Raw genomic sequence first — 26,119 nt, forward strand, 5'->3', positions numbered from 1 at the left:
GAAGAGAGAGAGAAATTATGACGTTCTTGCTGACTCCAAAGGAATTAAGTTTCCTAAGGAAGTATTTCCACTTCTGACATTTCCTGAGAATCTCCTCTGTGTTGGAGGAGAATTTCAGCAGACTGACAAAGATGGTACCCAGGTATTTGTACTCCTCGATTACTTCAACAGGCTCTGCTTGTTGGAGAAGGTGACCACCATGTCTTTGGTCTTGTTGACATTCAGCTCAAGGCAGGAGCTTTCACACCACTCCACAAACTCCTGAAGAGCTGGTCCGTGGTGATTAGAGGGGCCTGACAGCAGAGACAGGAGATCTGTATCGTCAGCATACTTCACCAGATAACAGTTAGGCTGTGTGGTTCTGCAGTCATCGGTGTAGAGGATGAAGAGCAGAGGAGAGAGCACACAGCCCTGAGGGGAGCCGGTCGAGGTGTGTTGGAGGTCAGAGAAGGTGTTGGAGGTCAGAACTCTCTGTGATCTGTTGGTCAGAAAGTCCAGTATCTACAGGATTAGCTGGTGGTCCAGATGAAACAGGGCTGAGAGTTTGTCAGCCAGGATGTGGAGCTGCAGTGTTGAATGTAGAGAAGAAGTCTGCAAACAGGAGTCTGGCTGAGGTTGTTTTTGCATCATTGACGCCTCTGCCTCCGTGGTAAGCAAATTGAAGTGGGACCACCTGGGAGTCGATTTCTCTGATGTTGTGTTGTTTCATGATCCCCTCCATAGCCTTCATCACAAGAGAGGTGAGGGCCACAGGCCATTCACAGATTTTCCTGGGGATGGGGATAAGTGTGATTTTGTTTTGCTAAATGACAAACTCTGGGTCTCAGTTGTTGCTTACAGTACAGTAGCTGGTAGTGGTCAACGATGCAGAGTGGGAAGGGATTTTTTTTAGACAGGTTGCCAGGTTTTTTCTGGCCTCTCTTGTTTTTTTTTTTTAATGATACATTGGCCATTGACTGATGGTTTGAATATGATTGGTTGATACGTTTTTTTTTGTTTTTTTTCCATCAAGGGAAGCAAGCAGAAGCTGGCCTCCTCTAAACAACGGCACTTCACTAATCGCTGGATGCAGTAAACAGTGTAATACATTATGGGCGCTGCTGCAGCTGGGGCTCTGTTTCGCTCCTTACGTTTAACCAGAACAGAGGTTTATGTTGATTGTTTTCACAACAACAAAATGATGAAAACCAACACTGCTCACCACATCCTGTGCTGAAGGGGAGAGCTGGGTTTGAGCATGGACACTGTTTCTGCCAGCTCGGTGGTGGTGTCCTTCTCGAATGACTGTAGTGTAGAATGAGTTGAAGTTGTTGAAGACCATGATGAACAGATCGGTCGACACCACGTATATCTTCAGCCTGATACCAATGCCAGATCTCTCTGGACCTAAAATAAAACATTGTGTCATTAGAAAAATGATGCAACTGATATTTGACAAGAACGTGCCATATTGATCTCTTGCTCTCACACACACACACACACACACACACACACACACGTGTGTGCCACACTGGTTGTTTATGCTTTGTTTTCCCTAGTTTAGTTTAGAATCTCAGAATTCTGACAGCCAATCATCATTGACAGAAGAGGATGACAAGGATGGCGTTAGGAACGGAGGACAAAGTAATAATGTACGGAGATCGAACCAAGAAGGAGAAGGAATTATTTAAAGTCTATGAGGTTGAATTCTGTAGTGAAATGGTTGCCGGCTGCTGGTGGAGGCTAGGCAATCTAGGTGGTTCACTGCACTGTTTGTAGTGGTAAGTAAAGTTCGCGGGTGGTGAGTAAAGTGCACTCCTTGGAAACACACCTTTAGATGTTAGTCGACCTCCCCCTGCTGGCACCACTCACTTCCCCCTCCCATTTTGGGGGATTATTGTATACAGAGGGGAGGGGGGACAGCGGGTGTGTATTGTAACTAATGTCTTGTGTCCTGCCTGTTTGTATACTGCTACTGGATGCCTTGAATTTCCTTGAATTTCCCTCTATCTATCTATCTATCTATCTATCTATCTATCTATCTATTTTGCTACTTTTAAATTACATTTTGATTGGATGTGTTATTTTGGAATGAAATAAATTATATTGTCATAAAACTGTTATACGTTTTCACTAATTGATTTATTTTTGCTACAACTAATACATCTCTCTTTACAGATTCTATCAGTCTCAGTTTTCATTAAATGTACATTTTATTTGGAAACCACATCTTTGTCTTAATTTGGTTGTCAAACCTGTGTTGCCTTTGTTTGATTATGGTGTCAAGTTATATTTCCTGGGATGAAATTCCCCAGTTGGCATTGTTGAGTCAGTTAGATTATTTTCTTGGTTATTATACACCATGTCTTAGTGACCCTTGCCACACATGCAATGTTTTTGAAGTGTGTGCAATATTTAATTAACGTTATATAGTTGGCCTTAACAACATTTTAAATATGTACAGGGCAGACGTATCAATGTTCTGTTGTGCCATCTGTTGTGACAGCATCACTCTGCCCGTATGCGGAAATTATAAATCCAAAACAGCAGGCTGTGTCCAAAATCACTCCCTATCCACTAAATAGTGCACTATATTGTGGACACGCCATTCTGTAGTGCTGTCCGAATTCTGAGTGAGTATGGTCATAGCCTATATAGTCCACTCAGTGTATCCCACAATCCATTTTGAAAAGTAGTCTATGACCGATGGTACCTTTCTGAGCAATAAGTCTATGTACCATCATACATTGTGTTTCAAAAGATTTTTTTATTTATTTTATTTTTTGAATGTTTTTATTTAACACATTCATATAGGGAATTGCATATCAAACAAAAGTATGCATATAAACATACACTATTGATACAGCATGTATACATGTAAAAAAAATAAATAAATAAAAATAAGATAAGATACATTCATTTTTAAAATAGGTTAAGTGTTTGCATTTATTCCATTTGAATCAGAATCATCTTTGGCCAGGTATGTTTAACACACTAGGAATTTAACTTCAGTAGACTGTGCTCTTTGTACAAATGTACATTAAATATCAACAATACCTTAAAAAAAACAATTAATTAAAGACTAATATGTACAAGACTGAATAAGATAACAGTGCAGTGACGAGTAGTGCAAAAGGATGATGAAGAAAACATGAGGTAGTTATCTTAAACAACATTTACATTAAAGAGATGATCATTTAAATTAAATATTCACAGTGACAGTTTAATTTCACAGCAGCAAGTCTGACACTCTGACTGTTTAGTGTTCATCACTAAGTGTTTCACTTTAGTGTTCGGGTTATAAACTGTTCTTATGACAGGTTGTTTTGGTGTAGGCCTACTACAGTGATCTGTAACACCTGCCGGAGGGGGAGGAGTTTGAACAGTTTAGTGTCTAGGGTGTGAAGGATCTGCAGTGATACTACTTGACCCTGCACCGGTATAAGTCCTGAATGGGGGGAAGGTCGACACAGATGATCTTTTCTGCAGTCCTGACTGTCTATTGCAGTCTGTGGGTACGTCTCACTTTGCTTATTTGCAGTCTCCTCGGTCCTCGGTCCTCTGCCGAACCGGAAGTAGTTCCAAAGCCGCCATGTTGAGGATCGTCCCAAAGCTCTTATAGCGAACGGAGGAGAGAGGATCGAGGAGCGAGGAGGCTGATCCGAGGAGCGATGACCGAGGAGACACGAGAGCCGACTTCACGGAAGTCTTTTCACTGACAGACACGCCCCCTTCTCGTATATCACTCACTGATTGGACGCTGCACAGGATCAGACTTCAGTGAAACTTCTCAACATGAGCAGAGTTTAATACCGGAGAAAAGACGGACATTAAAAAGAGGCTAAACGGAGCGTGGGACATTTAAACAGATGATGAACATCAGTGAGTTTGTAAAGAGTCGCTCTGTGATGAGCTGGGATTAAAAAGACTCTGACATGAAGAGGAGTCCGTTTTATATTCTCACTTATTTATCTTCTGAACGTTTCATCATTTAGATTCTAATCAATCATTTTCAGTATCCTGACACATAAATATCTGTGTTTATAAAATACAGAGTTGGTTGTCTAAATACAGGCTAGGTTCAGTCCAAACTGATTAATAATAATCAATAATTATAGACAATTCAAAATGAAAACTTTTAGTCAGTAGAAACTGTCCTTTTGGTTTGAAACAGACTGCAGGTTGTTCTTCAGGTGTTTTTTTTATCAGGTAAAGACACTAAACACTGTAACTGTGTGTGTTTGATGAGAAATAATACAGTGCGTGTTTGTGTGGACATAAACAGCTGTTCGGCTGATTGACAGCTGAACGTGATCAGCTGATGTCGCGTCATGTGACGCTGTCGAGGAAACGACGTCTCATGTGTCTTAAAGCTGATTTCCTCGGTCCTCTCTCCTCGGCTTCGTTTCCTCCGTGCATCTCTGGTGGGCGGGACTAAGATGCAAGTGGAGGAGACAACTCGGAGGACACTCGGTGCAAATAAGGGAACTGAGAAAGGCCCTGTGTCTGTCCAATTTGGTTGTTTTTCCTAAGCTGAAACAGCGAGTACATCCTTTGCTGTGCTTTTTTTTCTGATCGTGTCTATGGGTGCTTTCGGATTGTCTCTACTATCTCCTTTCACTGTCCCTTTCCTGAGTGGAAATGCGGTCGGATTGTCAAATCAACATGACCGCCTTTCCCTAAGTACTTTATGATTTTACAAACACCTTTCCTCAACCCCATGCCGTTTTCAAACAGGGTTAAGGTAAAGTGGTTACTGAAAGGAGATGAGAGAGACAATCCGAACGCACCCCCAAGTGGGCGGTCCAATACCTGGCCAATAAAGCTGAGTCACGTGAACGCGGAAACTCACCTGCCAGAGATGTCTTTAACACACAGCTGAACACATGGGGTTGCCGGCCGGTGTGGTGTTCTTAGTTTTGGGAAAACCTGTAAGTAACACGCTTTGTTTGTTTAAAATATTTTCATGAAGAGAAGAATAAATACCAGCGCTGGTTGAGTCATCGTGAAAACTTTGTATTATCTAGAAGCCACGACATGGCTAAAGCGTATGTAGCCTATTAGCTTTTGTAACGGAGCTTCTTGGGTGTTGTTTGTTCTCTTGCCATTCATTGTAATAATACATGTACTTAAGTTTTAAGAAAGTTTTAGTTTAAAAAAAAAAAATGTTTTTATTGGATTTTTGGATCATTGTATAAGATAGCCTGTGTCAAACACATGTTTCCGCTGGATAATCTTCACATAAACGCCACTTTTTACCGAAGTATGAAGCGTTATTGCCGCTTAGAGGACATTATGCTAAAACGAACGACACCGTTGTCACTTTGGTAAAGTTAAAACGATTTGGCTTTCCCAGACTAATAAATCATCAGCGGAACATTACTTTTACAAAACCGATACCTCTTTGCAATCACAGCAAGGTGAACTGCAAGCTACTATCCGATTTTGCTCAAAACGAGCCGTCCTCCGTGCCTGATCACTTGTTTTTTTTGTTTTTTTTTTCCCTTCAACTTTATTGAAAATTTCAACATACACAAAAAGACAAAACAAACTCTTAAAAGGATGAGCAACAATAGCTAAATATACAGAACAAGTACATTCAAAAACGTCAGTCAAGACTAGGGGGGATTAAGTGCAAATTAATTAAAGGAGCAGACAACAAAACTGTGCCTGATCACTTGTAGTCATCGATGTATATTTCAACGGATGGAAGTGACGTAGCAATGTGGCGGCCATCTTGCTACCCCAGGCAGCGCGGAGTCGACTTTAGCGCGACTGCGCAGGGACCGTCTGCAAATTGCAACACTCAAAAAAAGATGCAACATAAAAACATCAATAACTTCACACAGGAGAGTTGTAGTGTCACTATGATCATTTTACACGTGATTTCTCGTTGTTTAGACTACATCGATTAGTTTGGAAAAAATAATACTTTTTAATCATTAAATTACGCAGTGAAATGGCAATAACTGTACTGTAACATTATGTAGTGTCATCAAACTCGCAGTACACCCGGATGAACTCCTCTTTATTCTATTACAACTCTTTTTAGGGATTTTTTAATCATTACATTATGTAATAACTGTACTATAACATGATGTAGTGGTTCCTATTTTCTAGACGCAACCAAAACACACGCATACGTGTGCTATGAGTTTGAGACTATATCATATTACAGTACAGTTATTTTATTAAATTTAATTTTTTTTTTTTAATTTTAAAACTGCATAAAAGCCCATTTTTATCAAACCAAATATGTGACTCGTAAGTTCTGGGTGGAGATCCATAAATGGATTGCAAAGGTAGAGTCATCACTTCAGCCTTCTGTCAAGAGAAGATGTTAGGTTTGGAATAACCTTTAACAATACAAATAATGAACTCTGCCTTAATGTGATCTTGTCTCGCTAAATTCTTCATACATAATTTAGATTAGTCACCCCCCCCCCCCCCACATTTTGTCTCTTTTTTTTTTTTGAACGCATGTAAATTATTGCTCAAGCCTTTAAGATTAGTAAAAGGTAAAATAGCACAAACACTATGACGATTTGAAAAACTTTCCCAATTAGACAACTGATAACATTACATACAGTTGTATATTTCCCTATGATTTATCTTATTTTATCTCCTTTCTCTTTTATTCAGTTCAGGCCTCATTAATTGCACAAGAGACAAGAACCCGAGGAGGACTGAAGAGGCGCACCAGAATCAGTTCATAGGATGGGGTCCATCCTGTCTACCTTCTGTTTTTTTCTGCTGGCTTTATGTTACACACAAGGTAAGGTTTTTTGTATTTTTTTACTTTTAATGACAGTAACTTTTATTCTTTTAATACTATTCATTCTTTTTATACAGGTCCTTCTCAAAAAATTTGCATATTGTGATAAAGTTCATTCTTTTCCATAATGTAATGATAAAAATTAAACTTTCAAATATTTTAGATGCATTGCACACCAACTGAAATATTTCAGGTCTTTTATTGTTTTAATACTGATGATTTTGGCATACAGCTCATGAAAACCCAAAATTCCTATCTAAAAAAATTAGCATATCATGAAAAGGTTCTCTAAACGAGCTATTAACCTAATCATCTGAATCAACGAATTAACTCGAAACACCTGCAAAACATTCCTGAGGCTTTTAAAAACTCCTAGCCTGGTTCATTACTCAAAACCGCAATCATGGGTAAGACTGCCGACCTGACTGCTGTCCAGAAGGCCATCATTGACACCCTCAAGCAAGAGGGTAAGACACAGAAAGAAATTTCTGAACAAATAGGTTGTTCCCAGAGTGCCGTATCAAGGCACCTCAATGGGAAGTCTGTGGGAAGGAAAAAGTGTGGCAGAAAACGCTACACGACAAGAAGAGGTGACGGCACCCTGAGGAAGATTGTGGAGAAGGGCTGATTCCAGACCTTGGGGGACCTGCGGAAGCAGTGGACTGAGTCTGGAGTAGAAACATCCAGAGCCACCGTGCACAGGCGTGTGCAGGAAATGGGCTACAGGTGCCGCGTTCCCCAGGTCAAGCCACTTTTGAACCAGAAACAGCGGCAGAAGCGCCTGACCTGGGCTACAGAGAAGCAGCACTGGACTGTTGCTCAGTAGTCCAAAGTACTTTTTTTGGATGAAAGCAAATTGTGCATGTCATTCGGAAATCAAGGTGCCAGAGTCTGGAGGAAGACTGGGGAGAAGGAAATGCCAAAATGCCTGAAGTCCAGTGTCAAGTACCCACAGTCAGTGATGGTCTGGGGTGCCATGTCAGCTGCTGGTGTTGGTCCACTGTGTTTTATCAAGGGCAGGGTCAATGCAGCTAGCTATCAGGAGATTTTGGAGCACTTCATGCTTCCATCTTCTGAAAAGCTTTATGGAGATGATTTAATTTTTCAGCACGACCTGGCACCTGCTCACAGTGCCAAAACCACTGGTAAATGGTTTACTGACCATGGTATTACTGTGCTCAATTGGCCTGCCAACTCTCCTGACCTGAACCCCATAGAGAATCTGTGGGATATTGTGAAGAGACAGTTGGGAGACGCAAGACCCAACACTCTGGATGAGCTTAAGGCCGCTATCGAAGCATCCTGGGCCTCCATAAGACCTCAGCAGTGCCACAGGCTGATTGCCTCCATGCCACGCCGCATTGAAGCAGTCATTTCTGCAAAAGGATTCCCGACCAAGTATTGAGTGCATAACTGAACATAAGGTTGACTTTTTTTGTATTAAAACACTTTTCTTTTATTGGTCGGATGAAATATGCTAATTTTTTTAGATAGGGATTTGGTTTTTCTTGACTTTTTTTGCCAAAATCATCAATATTAAAACAATATAAGGCTTGAACTACTTCAGTTGTGTGTAATCTAAAATATATGAAAGTCTAATGTTTATCAGTACATTACAGAAAATAATGAACTTTATCACAATATGCTAATGTTTTGAGAAGGACCTGTACATTCTTAACCATATTAAGAAGTCTCACTCTTCTCACCTTTTGCTGCTTTTATGTTTCTACCCACTTCCTTTTTGTGTATTCATTTCCTTTATTTATTCTCGAGGAATCATTGAGGGCATGCCTTCATTTACAGTGATGTTGAGAGTACAATTAAATAAAAAAACAAGAGACAAATGCATGGAACATAAGAAGAATAACAAGCAGCAACATAGACAACTACAGTTAAAACATTAATACCTGTCCCGCCCGTTCTAACTTGATCCATACGACCGAATCGGGAACATGTGATCCGGTCAAACAGTCAGGTTTTCTCCGTTCACTTTCACTCTGCAGCTAACTTAAAGATAGTAACGTCCTCTCACAGTCCCTGTAATCTCAGCCTGTGAATGTCTCAACTCAGACTCTGTTAAAAAGCGCTGAGTTATAAACACTGCCGATTGCAGTAAGAGATGCACACAGGGGTAATAATGAGCAGGCTGATTATATGAAGAATCCTATGTTGTCAAAGCTAAATCAAAAGTTGTTTAGTGGAATAATTTATTAGTCTCTGGATTTTAGTTTTTAGTCTGTAATGTTGATTCAGGGGGGTACATTATTTATATACGTACATGCATACATATGTAACCTTCATTTCTGGTTTGTGTTTTTTAGCTTCAGTCAGGTGATCATTTTCTGTATGTTTATAATGTACTTTAAGACACAGGTATACAAGTAATACCTTGTTAATATGGAGATTGGAGTTTTGTTTAACCAAACGCATGATTCTTCTTCTTTCTGCAGGGACTCCTGTGTTTGTGCAGACAGGAAAAGATTTACATCTGTATGTGAAGAAACCTGTTGATCTGACAAAGGCATATGATTTAATATGGAGCATCAACGCTATTAATATTGTGAAACTAACTCACGATGGTAATATAACGTTTTACAACAATTATGAATCTAGAGCAGAATATTCTGCAGAAGATCACTCTCTACTGTTAAAGAATGCAACAAAGACGGACAGCGGAGATTACAGAGCTCTTGTTTCTGCTGACAGTGACACCACTGTAGCTGAATACAGCGTCACAGTTCTGGGTAAGTTTCTGAACATTGAAAATGTTGACACAAAGTCGTTCCCTGTTTAACAAAAGTCCTCACACTTGCTTTGCTTCTTGCAAATCCAGTGTCTGGAGTGAAGCTGACAGTGAAATCCTGCAGCTCAGACTCCACTAACGTCACAGTGATCTGCAGCACTGAGGACTCTCTCATCAACAGCACGTTCACATGTGACACACAAACCTGCTCTCATGAGGGAGGAGAGCGAGCAGAGATCATCACACCTGGTGCTTCTCTGGACGTCTACCTGGAGAACAGCTCAGTCATCTGTAACCATAGCAACCAGGTCAGCTCGACAAGGGACATCCAAAAGATTGAAGATCTTTGTAGAAAGCCTGAAGGTAAGAGTTAAAAATATATATATATATATATTTATATACAATTTGATGCTGTATAATGAACAATGTGGATTAGAGCATGAATAAAAACAAAAAAGACATAGACTAGTCCCAGGAAAGATTCCCAAATAACCGATCCGTACCGTCGCACTTTTTGGGACCCTTCCGTTGGGGTGTCAAGAATGTGGAGCCGACCCGAAAAGGTGGAGCTAAACACTGCAGTCGGTTGATTGGTTGAAAGAATCGTCACTTCCCGTGTTACATCGGCAAAGAAAACTCCGCCGTGTTTAAACCATTGACTGTAACACAGCTGAGATGAGCTGCTGGATGTCTTCCAGAGTTGGTTTTGTTTGTGCTGTGTTTTTCTCCTTTTGTTGAATTTATTTGTTAGCAGTTAGCTGCTATCATATGATGCTATTTACATATCGGCTATCGTCATCCGGCTTACACGCCGCCTACCAAATAGGGCACGGGTGGCTGTGGAAACGGGATCGGGCTTAATCAAATCAAACTGTACTGATCTATACCTGACTGCTGTGTGGAAACGGGGCTATACCATAAAAAGACACAACCAGTCACCATGATCGTCATTGTTCTAAGTGTGGCCTTAGTTTGTCTTATTTCAGTCATTCATTGTTTCCTGTCTGTTTGTGATAAAACCCTGTAACCTAAAATAATGCTTCACAAACAGAGAGAACATCAGGGAATGTCAAACGTTCTTTTCCTTTCAATTCATAAATAAATCTCATACCCAACAAAATAACTTTATTTGTAATACTTGGACATCACATTTTTAAATTCACCAAGAATTGTTTGAGAGATAGTTTAAAAAAAAAAAAAAGGTTAGATAGATACTTTATTGATCCTGAGGGAAATTCAAGTTTGTAAGTTATTTATAATTTGTTCAACATTTAGCTACATCTGTTACTTTCTGTGATTCATTTTTTTAAATGTTTGAAGGTGAAAACTTTCAATGTAATTTATTTTATTAGATTCAGAAGTTTTGTTAATCCCTGAAGGTCAATTCAGTCAAACAGCCTGTCGAGTCGTAATAAATGAAGTCCAGACAAAGTCCAGAGTTACATTCAGTAACAACAGCTAACAAACAGGTCACCAAATGAAACGCCAGATAAAATAATCTATAAAAAATGTGTTTAATGTCAAAAGTGATCCTTTAAACCAGGTGGTGACTATCTTACCATGTAGGTTTAAACTGTGACTTTAAGGCACCATCCATGATGTGTTGATTAGACTGAATCATATTTAACTACAGATCAGGTCTGTCACAGTGTGGTGCTATAACACACTCTCAGGTATGCTGCAAGATTTCACCCAATATGAATTTCTAATCTGGCTTTGGTTTTTCTTTACAGTAATGGTTACAGCAATTGTTGTATCCATCGTCTGTGTGATTGCTGCTCTGGCTGTGATCGGAGGATTATTTTATTGTCACAGGAGAAAACAAAGTAAGTGATATTTAAATGTGAAATCTGAAAATGTGAAAGTTTCCAACTCACTGAATTCACTCTTTTGATAAGTACATTATTCTCCCCTGTGTTTTTATTTTCATTATTATACATTATCAGGACGTCCTTCATGATTGAAACCTTATCAATGTGATCTAACAAAGACAGTGCAGCAGTAACAGAAGCCAAACCTTAGTGTTATAATATTTAATATACATATAATTTACAATGTTAACAAAATAAATCACATGTAAAAAATGTTGTTTGAAATATTTGAGGTTTATCATTTACCAACTCGAGTGATAAGGCTCCACTATAAAAGAATCGGCTCCAGTAATGTTAATGTAGTTTCCATATTTTTATTTTTTTTTATGACTGATCTGCAGATAAAGCAGTGAACGTGGAAAACACAGTCGATGAAGATCCTCAGGTAAGGAGTAAGATTTTTTTTTTTAAGACCAGTCTCCCAAATTAATCAGAAGTGACGAATTGAGCAGATTATTGATTGACAATGATGTGAGAGGCAGGACAGAGACATGCACGTTTTCAAATTCCTCATCAGCTCATATTTTATTAGTTATGCCTTCACACATGGAGCCCTGCATTAGTTCAGGAGGAATACAGTAGACCTGCCAACAAGCGGCCATCAGCTGATCTGAGAACCGCCCGATGCCATCCAATCATGATCAAACTCTGACAACAAGGCGGTCTATTTAAACCATTCTGCCTCTCACTCCTCTTCATCACATCCACTCTGCTGTGAAATTCTCCTTCCAACACCCCCAACCTCAATCAGTGCTGTCCTTTTTATTTGTTTAAAAAAATGGACAAATGTTGTAGCAGTAGCTTTCTATGTGATAAATTCTACTCTATCTATTTTCTAATTTGCTTTTCAAGAAGTCTGAGCTGAAGGAACACTTTTTATCTTCTCACTTGATATGAAGGATTTTATGTCTGTTAAGGAGTTCATAGGCTGATATTGATTTTAATGCTAATACATTATAATGGCCCAATTAGAAATCACAAAGCATATCAAACAGCAAGATAACCTTCTTCTTCTGTTGTGTGTTAAAGGATATAGACCTACCACAGACACAGATACCAACAAATGATCCAGCCTCCACCGACTCCTTGTTAAAGGCTCCTAACGGCTCTGAAGCATCCACTCAGCCCAGAAACAACGCTGAGCATGTATGCAACGGTCGAAAAACCTGCAAAGACTTGAAACTATTCAATATGAAGCCTTCAACACACTGCACACAGGAATCAGCAGTTTAGTTTGGTAGCAGTGAAGGACTTCTGACTGCGACTTCTTTTTCTCTGCGCTGATCGTGGACTCGCTACTTGAGTCATGCAATGAAGTTAAAAGACCCAACTGCAGTCAGATTATTGATTTTATAATGAAGGATTATTTTATTCAGCCCATAAGGACTTGGGTTATGAACCGGAGGGTTGCTGGTTCAAGTCCTGATGTGGACGAGGAAGTTGGTCTCACTTCTCGAGCTCTTCTGAGGTGCCCTTGAGCAAGTCTGCCACCGCACTCTGACATCTCTCCATTAATGCATGTCCATACGTCGTGTTTGTGAGAAACATGTCTCTAAAATAACAGTCAGCTAACCAGAACTTCCCCTCGGGGATTAATGAAGTATGAAAAGAAGAAAAATATTGTGCATATATAGTGTGTGTGTGTATATATATATATATATATATATATATATATATATATATATATGGTGTATGAGAGGGTATTCATCAATGAATGTACATTTAAATCTACGATGAATGATGACAGGAACTGTTTTGTTGCGGACATTTGAGCCTCTCACCTGCAACATCGTGAATTATAATGTATATTTATACAGATAATTTATGTGAGATGCTATATGGCGAAAACTGTGCTGTAAATAATCACATAGAACAGTTTAGATGAAGATAAATTGTTTTTAAGTCAATGAACTGTATATTTAAAATGTGACATTTCTGTTTTTTACATCATTGTATTGCTAATATAATAAAACAGCTTCTAAGGAAAAGGCTTCACTGAGGGTCCAATATGATGTTTGGACAAACAGTGCAATAAGATCAATAAATATGTAGTAATTATCATGAATAATGTAAAAAGGACCATAGACTTTACAAATTTTACATTTTCCTCAACTTCCTCCAAACCATTTCACCAAGTCAACTCAGGGCAATGAATTAAGAGAGAAAGTATGATTATTGGGTTTAAACTATTTAATTCAAGAAAAGATTTTATGATGGATGAACTTTGTAAAGAAACAATGTGTTTTTTAAAATGGTTTATTGATTTAAAAAAAAGGAATTTGATACATGTCACTGAAGCTTTACAAAAGTGCTGAGTCACTTCTTCTTCATAAACTAGAAAAGCCAAAGCTGAATTTCACAGGTATGTTCAGTCTCTTCATTATTTACATCCATGTTTGCTGATGTCCTTCCTCTGCCTCCTCAAACTACATCTCTCTGTGTTTTACTGCCACCAACAGTCCATCAGTGGAAAAGCATGAAATCTGTGATATAAGTGTGCAGCCTTTATACCGCCGTGCCTCCTGCAGACTCACATAAACACAGCTTCAACAAAACAAAGTCACACATTTTCAGTCAGAAAAGAAAAAGAAAGGAAGCAGCTCCTTTGTGCTACGAGTGGTCAAACTGTCCACAGAGGATTGTTGGTGGAGAGCTGGTTGTTTATTTTTTCTTCTTCATCTTCTCCACGACGTGAACACTGATGACGGCACACACCATGATGAACAGACCGGTCGACACCACGTATATCTTCAGTCTGTAATAGGTAACAACCCAAAATCTCTCTGGACCTAAAAAACACAAAACGTATTGATTCATTAGAAAAGTTCTTCAACAGGAACGTGATACAAAACAACAGCAAGTCAGCTGTTCATCTGTTTATATATTGACAACATTCAGCTTTGCATTAAAGTGTTGTAAATAACCTTATGAAGGGCGTATTGTGAAACAACATGACAGTTTGTAATGATGAGTGTTGGTCTTGTTTTAATGACATTCAAGAGCCAATCTGTATTCAATATTGAATTATTCATTATAATTTATTATTATAAAGAAAACTAGGAAGTTCTTGTTATGGAAAATTTTATGTTGTACGAAGGTCTCATAGAATCTGTCATATAAAATGTATCTGAAATGTCTTAGAATACTACATGCACAGCATATTGGGTGTTTTGTTTTCCATCATTTCGTTCCCTTTATTCTGTTTCTCGCACTCTGTACATGTGGGAAGAGTCACCCAGACTCTTCCTCACTGGACTCCAGCTCCTTCTCAGCCTTGGGAGATGGTAAATAGTCATGTCGTCTCTATTCTCACACTAGGGGATAGATTGTGCCCTGCCAGGTGGGCAGTGGCTCTATGTGGCGTGATGGGGAAGTGATCTGTGTAGTGTGATGGAAATGTATAAGTTTTCATGTTTGCCTTTTCTCAGGGCCTCTTTCTCTTCTCACGGTGTGAGAGAGGGGTCTTCAAACGCTGATTTTGCCTTTGAATAAATGTTCATTGAGACCAGATCGATCTTGGGATTCTTTTTTGAATAGATCTTCTCACTCTTTATTTTCACTCTTTGGTAATGGGAAAAAATTCCACAACATTCTAAAACAACTTTAAACTGCATTGGTGACAAGAAAATGAGGAAGTTCTTCATGTATGCATCTCTATGACAACCAAACCAAACCACATCAACAATCAATATATGAGGTGATTTTTAGTGGCTGTCTCTGCTGAGGGAGGGTTGGACTCACACCAGCGATTTACATGCAAACGGGAAGCTCCCTTGACATTTCACCAGCCACAGTTTCACAAAACATGAGTCAACAATAAGGAGAAAAGAGGACAGCTTTTATTTTGTTAAAAGCTTCAGGACAGGATTTGTCCCCACAGGACGCCAAATTCAACACAATACTTCCAGAAGTTCTTCATTTTTGCATCAACTGATTGATTTAATTCTAAACTGAATTTTCATGAAATACATTTCTCGACTAGTTTGTTTTTCTCTCAAGTGGCATAACGTGGCTTATATTTTTCTGATCTGCTGAGTTTAAACAGCAACAACCTCCATACTTGTGGACGTTTCTAATAAGCTCCACAAGCAGAAAAGTATAAAAACTAGGATCAATATTGGAGATGCTGAAAACAAGAGAGAGGTTAGAACACAGAGCTGTTAAACACTGAAGCTGCAGGATCAGACACATGGCAACCTTTGTGCATGTGGACTTTAGGGAGGAGGAGTCAGGAGAGACCGCTCTCCAACAATTTGAATGTGGACTACAGTACCTGTTTTAAACACTAGGTGTCAGAGTTACATGTTGCTCCTTTCAAGTAAGGCGAATAAATGTCAGTGATCATTTCAATGTTTAAAAAATGTATGGGTCATGCCTAATAACAGCCAAAGCTAAGCCATGGCAAATTTATACAGCAATCTTTTTTTCTGGAACATTCAATGATGTGTGTTTATATAAAACTATTGATTTGTTCAGGCTAAAGTCCTTACTGTGCATTCATGTCAGATTGTTGTTTTTAACTCTTACCGTCAGGCCTTGTACAAAGATCTTCAATCTTTTGGATGTCCTTTGTCGAGCTGACCTGGTTGCTATGGTTACAGATGACTGAGCCTCTCTCCAGGTTGACGTTCAGAGAAGCACCAGGTGTGATGATCTCTGCTCGCTCTCCTCCCTCATGAGAGCAGGTTTGTGTGTCACATGTGAACGTGCTGCTGATGAGAGAGTCCTCAGTGCTGCAGATCACTGTGACGTTAGTGGAGTCTGAGCTGCAGGATTTCACTGTCAGCTTCACTCCAGACACTGGATCTGCAAGAAGCAAAGCAAGTGTGAGGACTTTTTTTAAACAGGGAACGACTTTGTGTCAACATTTTCAATGTTCAGAAACTTACCCAGAACTGTGACGTTGTATTCAGCTACAATGGTGTCTCTGATACCAGAAACAAGAGCTCTGTAATCTCCGCTGTCCGTCTTTGTTACATTCTTTATCAGTAGAGAGAGATCTTCTGCAGAAAATTCTGCTCTAGATTCATAATTTGGAAAAATGATTGGTTCAACAGCATAACTTAATCTCACAACATTAATAGTGCCATTGACTCTCCAAAGTAAATTATCAAACTTAGTCAGATCAACAGGTTTCTGCACATCCAGACGTAAATCTTTTCCTGTCTGCACAAACACAGGAGTCCCTGCTGAGAGAAGAGAAATACAAATCATGTGTTTGGTTTAACAAAATAAAAAAGAGAATCAATATTTCCATGTTAACAGTGTTTAAATTGTGTATTTTTCTTTTACAGTTATTGACATGCGCAGAAAAGGATAAAGGATCACCTGACTGATGGAAAAGAAAACACAAACCTAAAACAGGAATGAAAGTTGAATTGACATAAATACATGTGTATTGTATATTTTATCATTATATCCTATAACACAATAGATTTTTATTTTTATTTTACTTGTGTTGATTAATTAAAGTCTCTACTTCGAACAGTAATTTTTTTTAGACAACGAAAACAAAACAAACCCACAAATGAATCATAAATTAAAAAAAACAGACATTTCTAGTTACATGTTTGAAAAGGAACGGGAAGAATACTTGAATCATTACTTTGTTAGATATGTTTCTTTGCATTTATCCCTCAAACACTTTATATTTTCATTTATATAAAACTCTTCTTAAAAAGTTTTTCATCACTTCTTGTCTTGTCTCGTCTCGTCTATACACCTGTGCGTAACAGCTAAAAGCTAAATACATAACTGTCTCGTCTTGTTTTGGATATCTTCTCTTGTGCTCGAGGTAAATACACTTTTTTTTTTGCTTTGGTTTCTGAGAACCAGGTTTCCTTTTTAAAACACTGAAGCTTAGTCAGTGTGGTTTTAGAGTGAAACTGTTTAAAGTGTCAAACTGTTTTATAAATATACAAACACACTGAAACATTTACTGTGATAAACCTCCACTTTGTCATTCTGCAGGCTAATTCAGAGTCAGTTTGTTAATATGTCATCACTTACCTGAGGTCACTTTATGATCACCTGTGAGACACTGCAGAGTCTGCAGCTACATCTTTTTATAATATACATTACATTGTCTCTGACTGTTGCAGTGTTTTGTGCCAGAGGAAATATTGAATTCATAAAACACGATTATACTAAAACTAAAAGCATTTTTTTATTAACTAGTTTCCCCCTGATCTGTCTGTAGTTACAGGATATGGTCACATTATTTACCTGTTGTGTGATTGCACATAGTAATCATTATAATTATCATTATTATCATCATAATAAGATGTTCTTCTCCTACCTTGTGCCTGGATGGCAGCCAGCAGACCCAGAATCATGAAGATGAACATTATGGAGCCTCTCTGTTGTCCTGGATGTTTCTATGTGTGTGTTCTGTTTCTCTGCAACAAACACAGCAGAGTCCGAGCGAGCCTTGTTGATGTGTTACTTCCTCTGTCACACCCACAAACAATGAAGGTCTCTTAACATCATGAGGAAGTTCTCTCACCTCCATTTCAATTCTCAAGATGTGTAGGGTTTGTTACTGTTGGTCCTTAGGTCAAAATGAAGGAACGAATAATCAAGTAGACTTTAATATGGTTGATCAAATCCTGTCAGACTCTTTAAGAGTTTTGAACAAATATCAGTGTTATGGATCATACTGTCTATGACACTACAGTGTAGATTGTTTCTGATCAATCAGTCATTTGGTTTATGATTATGTTTTTTTACATGTAAGAATTTCTCCTCGGTGGTGGGCTTCAGTCTCCTTTTTTAGTTGACTATTTTTCCAGCCTTGGAGAAAATCCTCTCACATTGCACGGATGATGGTCTTGGTCTTGGGCTCTTATTCTAACTATTGACAGCAATTCTGTTTTTGGACTCTGAATGTGCTGCATTTGCAGAGTGCACTGTGTTCTGCACATGCATGAGGTGGAAAAGAAAAAGCAGGTCTTTGAACTCTCTCTGAACCTATGTCAGTGTATCTAAACCAGACTGAGGCAGCGACTTCAGCAGCAGAAGGAAGGGAGTAAAAAGTCCTTCCTCTTCAGCTAAGACAAGGTGCAAAGTGTTAATCACATGATTCCAACTGAGGTCAAATGTTACCTATGAGATGAAGTGTGATGAGATGTCATATACACAGACGCACACACAGAACAATTATCCATTCAAAAAGTGTCGTGAAGCAACATCATGAAACACTTGCTTGTAAAATGATCTGTTTTCTAAACCTTTGTAACAAGGAGAGCATGAGGCTCCTCTGGTTTATGAGCATCACTTTTAGACATCTTCCTCCCTTGCACTTAAAGGTTTCTGCTCGTCACCAATACAGGATGTTAAGATTTATGTGCTCAAGTTTTGATAATTTATTTTACACTGTGACAATTTCAGCAACACTGTCCTTCTTTTTTCTTGAACTATCTGAGCATTCAATAAATGTTCTGAAAATCTTATTTGAGTTGGACGTGTATTGTGTTGTGTTGAATTCTCTCAAAGCTGAAATTTCATTTACTAAATTGTAGGGTTTGATTCAAACACAGAGAGCCACTCACCATTTGTTCCTCCTTTCAGTCTTTCCATGTTAACAACTGATGCGCAGAGAAAGTAAAGTGTGGTGGACTTTCTTTCATGACTTAATTAAATGTGTAATGTTAATTCACTGTTCTTGATGCCTCTAAATGGTCTGAAGCAACCAGACCAACAGATTTAAGGTAAACTATTTCCATGATGTGGAAAAAGTAACTATAGTGCTGTAAAAAGTCTGATTCAGGCACATAGAGTCAGCCTCTGTTTTACAAAGATCGTCAGAGTTTACTGACTAAAATGTTTTGAAGAGAATACTTTACATGCACACTTGCAGGTTGTCTTCCAACTTTTGCACAAAAAAGAAGGAAATGCTTGTCGTGATGGAAAGATGAGGAAGTGAAGTAGGTGGGCTTTAAGCTCTGCATACAGCCAGATCTCTTCACTTGTTGCTCAGTTCATAAGATGGCGCCCATCGTGCGTCTCTTCTTTTTATCTCTGCTGCATTTATGTGCTACACAAGGTAAGGACTTTATTTAGTGTACGTGTCCTGTTGTTGAAGTGTCTTTGGTACATATATCTGTACTTCTGCACGGCTTTAATGATAGTTAGATCTGATGGTTTTTCATTAATGTTACTCTGAGCATGATACAAGGCCTTCATACTTTAAACTGAGACATGATGTGATTGTTTTTGTCAGCAGCTTGTCAGTGTAACTAAACCCAAAGTGGGTAACTAGAGCCTGTGATCACTCAGTAAACTGGAGTTATAAACACTATTATTAGTCTTTCTACAGATTTTAGACTGAGTATCTTTATATAAGTTATTTGTTGTTACTCGAGTAGATAAACTGTTCTCTTATTCTGATATGAAAAACTTGTAATGGAAAGTATAAAAAGGAACTAACTGTGTAATATCTGAGGGTCAGGGTGTGTCCTGTCCAACCATCAAGATCATTTTCATTTCACTTTCTTGCATGCTTCTCTTTGTCCTCACATTAAAAACATCACACACATCGCTGAGGCTTTATCAAACCGTCAGTGAACTACAGTTTACTGTCACTGAAAAGTATTAAGCTGAGAAAATAGTCTTGAGGACAATAGTGTGTGTGTGTGTGTGTGTGTGTGTGTGTGTGTGTGTGTGTGTGTGTGTGTGAGAGACATGAAGTGAGATACTGTGCATGTGTGATTTTCAACAACAGACGGTGAACCAGTAAGTAGGAAGTAACCAGACAGCAAACTTCCATCTTTTTTCTTTCTCAGCTCCTGTTTCACAGTCTCACTTCTTTTGGCCTTTTCGCTCTGTCCTCGTTCTCAGACTGGAGACATCAAACAGTTTTATTATGTGTATAATTACATACAATGTATATTTTAATATGGTACTACTGTCATGGTTTGGTTTTGTCTCTGTGTTTCTTCTTGTTTTAGTTTTCATTCTGTCCTTAGTGTTATTTGTTTCCTAGTGTTGATTGTTTCCCTTGTGTGCTTTAATGTTTCATAGTCTTGTTTACTTTAGTCTTGAGTGTGTTTCCCTGTGTCCTCCTATGTTGCCTGTTAGTTTATTTCCTGTCTTGTGTTTTAAGTCTAGTCTTTAGTCTTTAGTCTTTCCTGTTTTATTTTGTTGATCTGGTTTTGGTCGTGGTGTCAGTGTTGGGTTTTACTTTGTACTTGTCTTCAGTGTTCTGGTCTTGTGTTCTTTGTTCCTTGTGTTTCCCGCCTTTGTGATTGCCCTGATGTTCCTCACCTGTCTCGTTAGTCTCACCTGTGTCTGATTACCCCTTGTCTATTTAGTCTCTGTGTTTGCCTGAGTTTCTTGTCGGTTCATTGTCATTGTCAGTGTCTTTCGTATGTCGTGTTGCTGTTGGTTGTGTCTTGTGAAAGTGCCCTGAATCTTGGATTTGGATGTTCTTCGTTTTTGGATTTAGTTTTCTCCTTGTAAGATTTTGTTTTTTCTTTTGTTAATAAATGTTGTTATTCTGCACTTGGGTCCACCTCTCCCTGTTTCCTGCCTGCTACATCGTGACAGCTACTGTGCTCAAATGTTTTTGTCTCTTTATTTGAAGAAGGACAGTGTACATGAATCAGACAGAGTAAATGTGCAGAGTTCGCTGAAAGGCTAATTTCCATCTGCAGTCCATTTCCAAATATTCTGTGGCATCAAGTTTATCTAGCACCTTTCAGACACCAGGCAAGTTAAAGTGCTTTACACAGGCACAAACATTTCAACATGTCACAAGATAATAATAAAACAATAACAAAATCTAAGAAGGCAATACAAGTTGAGGTAAAAACAGAATAAATAAGATTTAGATACAGATAAGACAGATAGAGATTAATTGATCAAAAGAAAACAGTAAAAATGTATTGTGAATGGACATGTATCTGTGAGTAAAACAATGCAAAGCAGTTTTAATAAGCGACAAGGTGGTTTACTGAAATGCCACAAGTGGCATTGAATCAAATATAACCCATTCACATGTCTCATTAGATTAAAACAATACAGATATATACAACACAATGTGGGTATTAAAGTGTGCAGTGTTAAGAGTCAGTGTCAAAGTTGATGTGACCAACCACCGCTGAGTCATCTCCAAATTTCATGATGATGTTTGAACTGCTTTCGGCCACACAGTTGTGCCTTTATAAGGTGAAGACTGGGGGGCGAGGACACCCTGTGGTGCTCCAGTGTTGAGGGTTTAAGGGCTGGAGGTGTGTCTGCACACTCAGACCACCTGGGATCTGTTTAACAGGAAGTCCAGGATCCAAGTGCACAGGGAGGTGTTTAGCCCGATATGTCCACCATCTTGGAGTGGAGGTTTGCAGAGATACGGTGTTGAAAGCTGAGCTAAAGATTTGTGGAAACAATCTTTAATCTTGCCGTTCGAGTTGTTTTGGTTTCATGCTGGGGCTCAACAGGGACATCTACTGGATCAAAAAGGCACATATTCTTCCTTTAACACAATGAAAACAACTCTATTACTATAGCATGTAGCTATGAATCATTATAAGCAGTAGCCTAAATACAGTATACATCCAAATCATGAACCATGAATGGGGCGGCAGAAGTAGCTCACTTAGGTAGTATAGTTTTCTGTTTACTGGCTGAATTTCTCTCAAGTGAGGCACTGAACCCCAAACAGCGATCACACACTCCCTTTGTATCAGTCCCACTGTGATGTCTCCTCATTAATACACATTAAAAGGTGCTGTTTGTGTATGTTTTTATTTGTCAAGAACTTTAAAATAAAAGTTTTCAAATGATAAACTGTTAACTGATTGACTTTTTCTTTTTTTTTAAACCAAACACGTTTTGTATTTCTCTTCTTTCAGCAGGGACTCCTGTGTTTGTGCAGACAGGAAAAGATTTACATCTGGATGTGAAGAAACCTGTTGATCTGAAGACGGGAGATGATTTGACATGGAGATTCAATAACAGTATTAATGTTGTGAAACTAACTCATGGCCTGAAGCCAGCATTTTTTAACAATTATGAATCTAGAGCAGAATTGTCTGCAGAAGATCACTCTCTACAGATAAAGAATGTAACAAAGACGGACAGTGGAGATTACAAAGCTCTTGTTTCTGGTAGCAAAGTCACCACTGTAGCTGAATACAGCGTCACAGTTCTGGGTAAGTTTCTGAACATTGAAAATGTTGACACAAAGTCGTTCCCTGTTTAACGAAAGTCCTCACACTTGGCTCAGTCATCTGTAACCATAGCAACCAGTTCAGCCCGACAAGGGACATCCAAAAGATTGTATATCTTTGTAGAAAGCCTGAAGGTAAGAGTTAAAAACAACAATCTGATGCTCCTGAACAGTCTGGATTGTAGCTTAATTAAAAACCAACAGATACTTCTTTGTTGATGGAACAATCACATAAATCTTCTCCATGGTGTTTCTGCTGTATTGGTAGGAAATAATTATGTTTATAAATTCTGATGAGATAATTACAGCAGAAACATTACCATGATTCAAGACTAATCAGTGCTGAACATTAACATACCATACAAAGACACAAACAGTCACCATGATCATCATTCTTCTAAGTGTGGCCTTAGTGTGTCTTATTTCAGTCATTCATTGTTTCCTGTCTGTTTGTGATAAAACCCTGTAACCTAAAATAATGCTTCACAAACAGAGAGAACATCAGGGAATGTCAAACGTTCTTTTCCTTTCAGTTCATAAATAAATCTCACACCCAACAAAATAACTTTATTTATAATACTTGGACATTACATTTTTAAATTCAACAATAATTATTATTTGAAGGTCATCCAAAAAATCCCCACATGTGATCAAAACCAGAAAAGATGCAGCAAATCTTCAGTTTCAGATTTACTGAAGCGACAGTTTGATCCTTTTCTAAACGTCATATTAAGAGCATTACAGGGTAAAGGGGATTTAAAATATCCCCTACCAGTATGTTTTTTTTAAATTGACTGGTATATCATTTCAATAATAATAATAATAATAATGTTTAATAAATTATTACAAATAATTTACTAAACATTTAACATGAATAAATATTTCCAGTAAAATGAATTCTGTCATTTATAAAGATAATGTTCTTTTCATCAAAGTGTCCCAGGAGATTTGACTAATTCATATGTTAGAGTTGAACCAAATCAGTTGAGACAAAACAGTTTTAATGTTCCAGCAAAAATGATAGCTGAGATTATTTAACAAATAAATAGCAATAAATGTTTGAAAGTTGAAAACTTTCAATGAAATTTATTTTATTAGATTCAGATTCAGAAGTTTTATTAATCCCTGAAAGTCAATTCAGTCACACAGCCTGTAGAGTCGTAATAAATGAAGTCCAGACAAAGTCCAGAGTTACATTCAGTAACAACAGCTAACAAACAGGTCACCAAATGAGACGCCAGATAAAATAATCTATAAAAAATGTGTTTAATGTCTAAGGTGATCCTTTAAACCAGGTGGTGACTATCTTACCATGTAGGTTTAAACTGTGACTTAAAGGCACCATCCATGATGTGTTGATTAGACTGAATCATATTTAACTACAGATCAGGTCTGTCACAGTGTGGTGCTATAACACACTCTCAGGTATGCTGCATGATTTCATGCAAGCATGAGTTTCTAATCTGGATTTTGTTTTTTTGTTTTTTTTTTACAGAACAAGAACAACAAAACAAGGTTACAGCAACTGTTGTACCCATCGTCTGTTTGATTGCTGTTCTGGCTGTGATCGGAGGATTATTTTATGGTCACAGGAGAAAACAAAGTAAGTGATATTTAAATGTGAAATCTGAAAATGTGAAAGTTTCCAACTCAGTGAATTCACTCTTTTGATAAGTACATTATTCTCCCCTGTGTTGTTTTTATTTTCATTAATATTATACATTATCCTTCATGATTGAAACCTCTTATCAAGGTAATCTAACAAAGACAGCGCAGCAGTAACAGAAGCCACACCTTAGTGTTAGTATATTTAATATACATATAATTTACAATGTTAACAAAATAAATCACATGTAAAAAATGTTGTTTGAAATATTTGAGGATGGCATTTCAAAACTGTTTATCATTTACCAACTCGAGTGATAAGGCTCCATTATAAAAGAATCAGCTCCAGTAATGTTAATGTAGTTTCCTTTTTCTTTTTCTTTTTTTTAATGACTGATCTGCAGATAAAGCAGAGAAAGTGGAAAACACAGTCTATGAAGATGCTCAGGTAAGGAGGAAGAGTTTCTTTCAAACAAATGAAATGAAAAAATTATTGATTGAGAATGATGTGAGAGACAGGACGAAGACAAACGTTTTCAAATTCCTCACTAGCTCATATTTTATTAGTTTTGCCTTCACACATGGAGCCCTGCGTTAGTTCAGGAGGAATACAGTAGACCTGCCAACAAGCGGCCATCAGCTGATCTGAGAACCGCCCGATGCCATCCAATCATGATCAAACTCTGACAACAAGGCGGTCTATTTAAACCATTCTGCCTCTCACTCCTCTTCATCACATCCACTCTGCTGTGAAATTCTCCTTCCAACACCCCCAACCTCAATCAGCGCTGTCCTTTTTATTTGTCAAAAATGGACAAATGTTGTAGCAGTAGCTTTCTATGTGATAAATTCTACTCTCTCTATTTTCTAACACGTTGATATGAAGGATTTTTTGTCTGTTAAGGAGTTCATGGGAAACAACGCTGAGCCAGAGAGCATGTATGCAACAGTCGAAAAACCTGCAAAGACCTGAAACTATTCAATATGAAGCCTTCAACACACTGCACACAGGAATCAGCAGTTTAGTTTGGTAGCAGTGAAGGACTTCTGACTGCGACTTCTTTTTCTCTGCGCTGGTCGTGGACTCGCTACTTGAGTCATGCAATGAAGTTAAAAGACCCAACTGCAGTCAGATTATTGATTTTATAATGAAGGATTATTTTATTCCAATCCTTAAGTCTTGACTTGAATGATAAACAGAAACAAGAACTGTTTTGTTGCCGACATTTGAGCCTCTCACCTGCAACATCATAAATTATATATTTATAGAGATCATTTATGTGACATGCTATATGGAGAAACCATTTGCTGTAAATAATCACAGAATAGAAAGAATTGGATGAAGATAAATATTTTTTTATGGTAAATTTAAAATGTGACATTTTTCTATTTTGCTCATCGTTTTATTGCTGATATCTGTTTGTAAATATTTGATCCTTTTTATAATGCAGCAGAGGCTTCACTGAGGGTCCAATATGATGTTTGGACAAATACTGTAAAATATGTATCAAATAACTATCATTAATAATGTTTTAAATAGGACCAAAGACTTTACAAATGTTCCATATTTGTTGGTGTTTTTTGTTGTTTTGTTTTTTAAACCTCCTCTAAAACATTTCACCATCAACTCAGGGCAAAGAATTATTCACACAATCCGATGATTATTGGGTGTAAACTTTTTAATTCAAGAAATGATGACATTCTGTGATGGATGAACTGTGTGTAAAGAAACAATGCGTTTGTTTTTTTAAATAGTTTATTGATAAAAAAGGTATTTGATACATGTCTCTGAAGCTTTACAAAAGTGCTGAGTCACTTCTTCTTAATAAACTATAAAAGCCAAAGCTGAATTTTACAGGTATGTTCAGTCTCTTCATTATTTACATCCATGTTTGCTGATGTCCTTCCTCTGCCTCCTCAAACTACATCTCTCTGTGTTTTACTGCCACCAACAGTCCATCAGTGGAAAAGCATGAAAT

At 38.0% G+C, this 26,119-nt stretch overlaps 2 protein-coding genes and 3 long non-coding RNA genes across 6 annotated transcripts; 2 read left to right on the forward strand and 3 right to left on the reverse strand.

The window, feature by feature from the left end:
- Positions 1-6,670: 6,670 nt before the first annotated feature.
- LOC306826903 (uncharacterized protein) lies at positions 6,671-25,995 on the forward strand. 2 transcript variants are annotated; one of them, XM_079348458.1, is made up of 6 exons: positions 6,671-6,754; positions 9,205-9,498; positions 22,222-22,518; positions 24,031-24,138; positions 24,545-24,588; positions 25,045-25,995. In XM_079348458.1, exons 1-6 carry the CDS (start codon positions 6,697-6,699, stop codon positions 25,111-25,113), a joined length of 870 nt encoding a protein of 289 aa, XP_079204584.1. In that variant the 5' UTR covers positions 6,671-6,696; the 3' UTR covers positions 25,114-25,995. The 2 variants fall into 2 exon arrangements, 1 of the variants encoding a protein (XP_079204584.1); XR_013779542.1 differs by lacking the exons at positions 6,671-6,754; positions 9,205-9,498; positions 22,222-22,518; positions 24,545-24,588; positions 25,045-25,995 and adding an exon at positions 22,586-22,670 and having other exon boundaries at positions 24,031-24,139.
- On the reverse strand, positions 6,795-8,171 carry LOC306826911. Its single transcript, XR_013779545.1, has 2 exons — positions 7,350-8,171; positions 6,795-7,126 (listed from the first exon to the last, which is right to left on the reverse strand). It is a non-coding gene; the product is annotated as an uncharacterized lncRNA (long non-coding RNA).
- Positions 9,588-24,445, reverse strand: LOC306826908. The gene is made up of 3 exons (XR_013779543.1): positions 24,278-24,445; positions 24,040-24,224; positions 9,588-9,854 (listed from the first exon to the last, which is right to left on the reverse strand). It is a non-coding gene; the product is annotated as an uncharacterized lncRNA (long non-coding RNA).
- Positions 12,442-13,727, forward strand: LOC306826912. Its single transcript, XR_013779546.1, has 2 exons — positions 12,442-12,990; positions 13,066-13,727. It is a non-coding gene; the product is annotated as an uncharacterized lncRNA (long non-coding RNA).
- LOC306826905 (uncharacterized protein) lies at positions 13,829-17,748 on the reverse strand. The gene is made up of 4 exons (XM_079348461.1): positions 17,667-17,748; positions 16,258-16,554; positions 15,896-16,174; positions 13,829-14,157 (listed from the first exon to the last, which is right to left on the reverse strand). Exons 1-4 carry the CDS (start codon positions 17,713-17,715, stop codon positions 14,030-14,032), a joined length of 753 nt encoding a protein of 250 aa, XP_079204587.1. The 5' UTR covers positions 17,716-17,748; the 3' UTR covers positions 13,829-14,029.
- Positions 25,996-26,119: the final 124 nt, after the last annotated feature.

The sequence above is a fragment of the Symphodus melops genome (assembly GCF_947650265.1).
Source record: "Symphodus melops genome assembly, chromosome: 7".
NCBI classification, from domain to species: domain Eukaryota; kingdom Metazoa; phylum Chordata; class Actinopteri; order Labriformes; family Labridae; genus Symphodus; species Symphodus melops.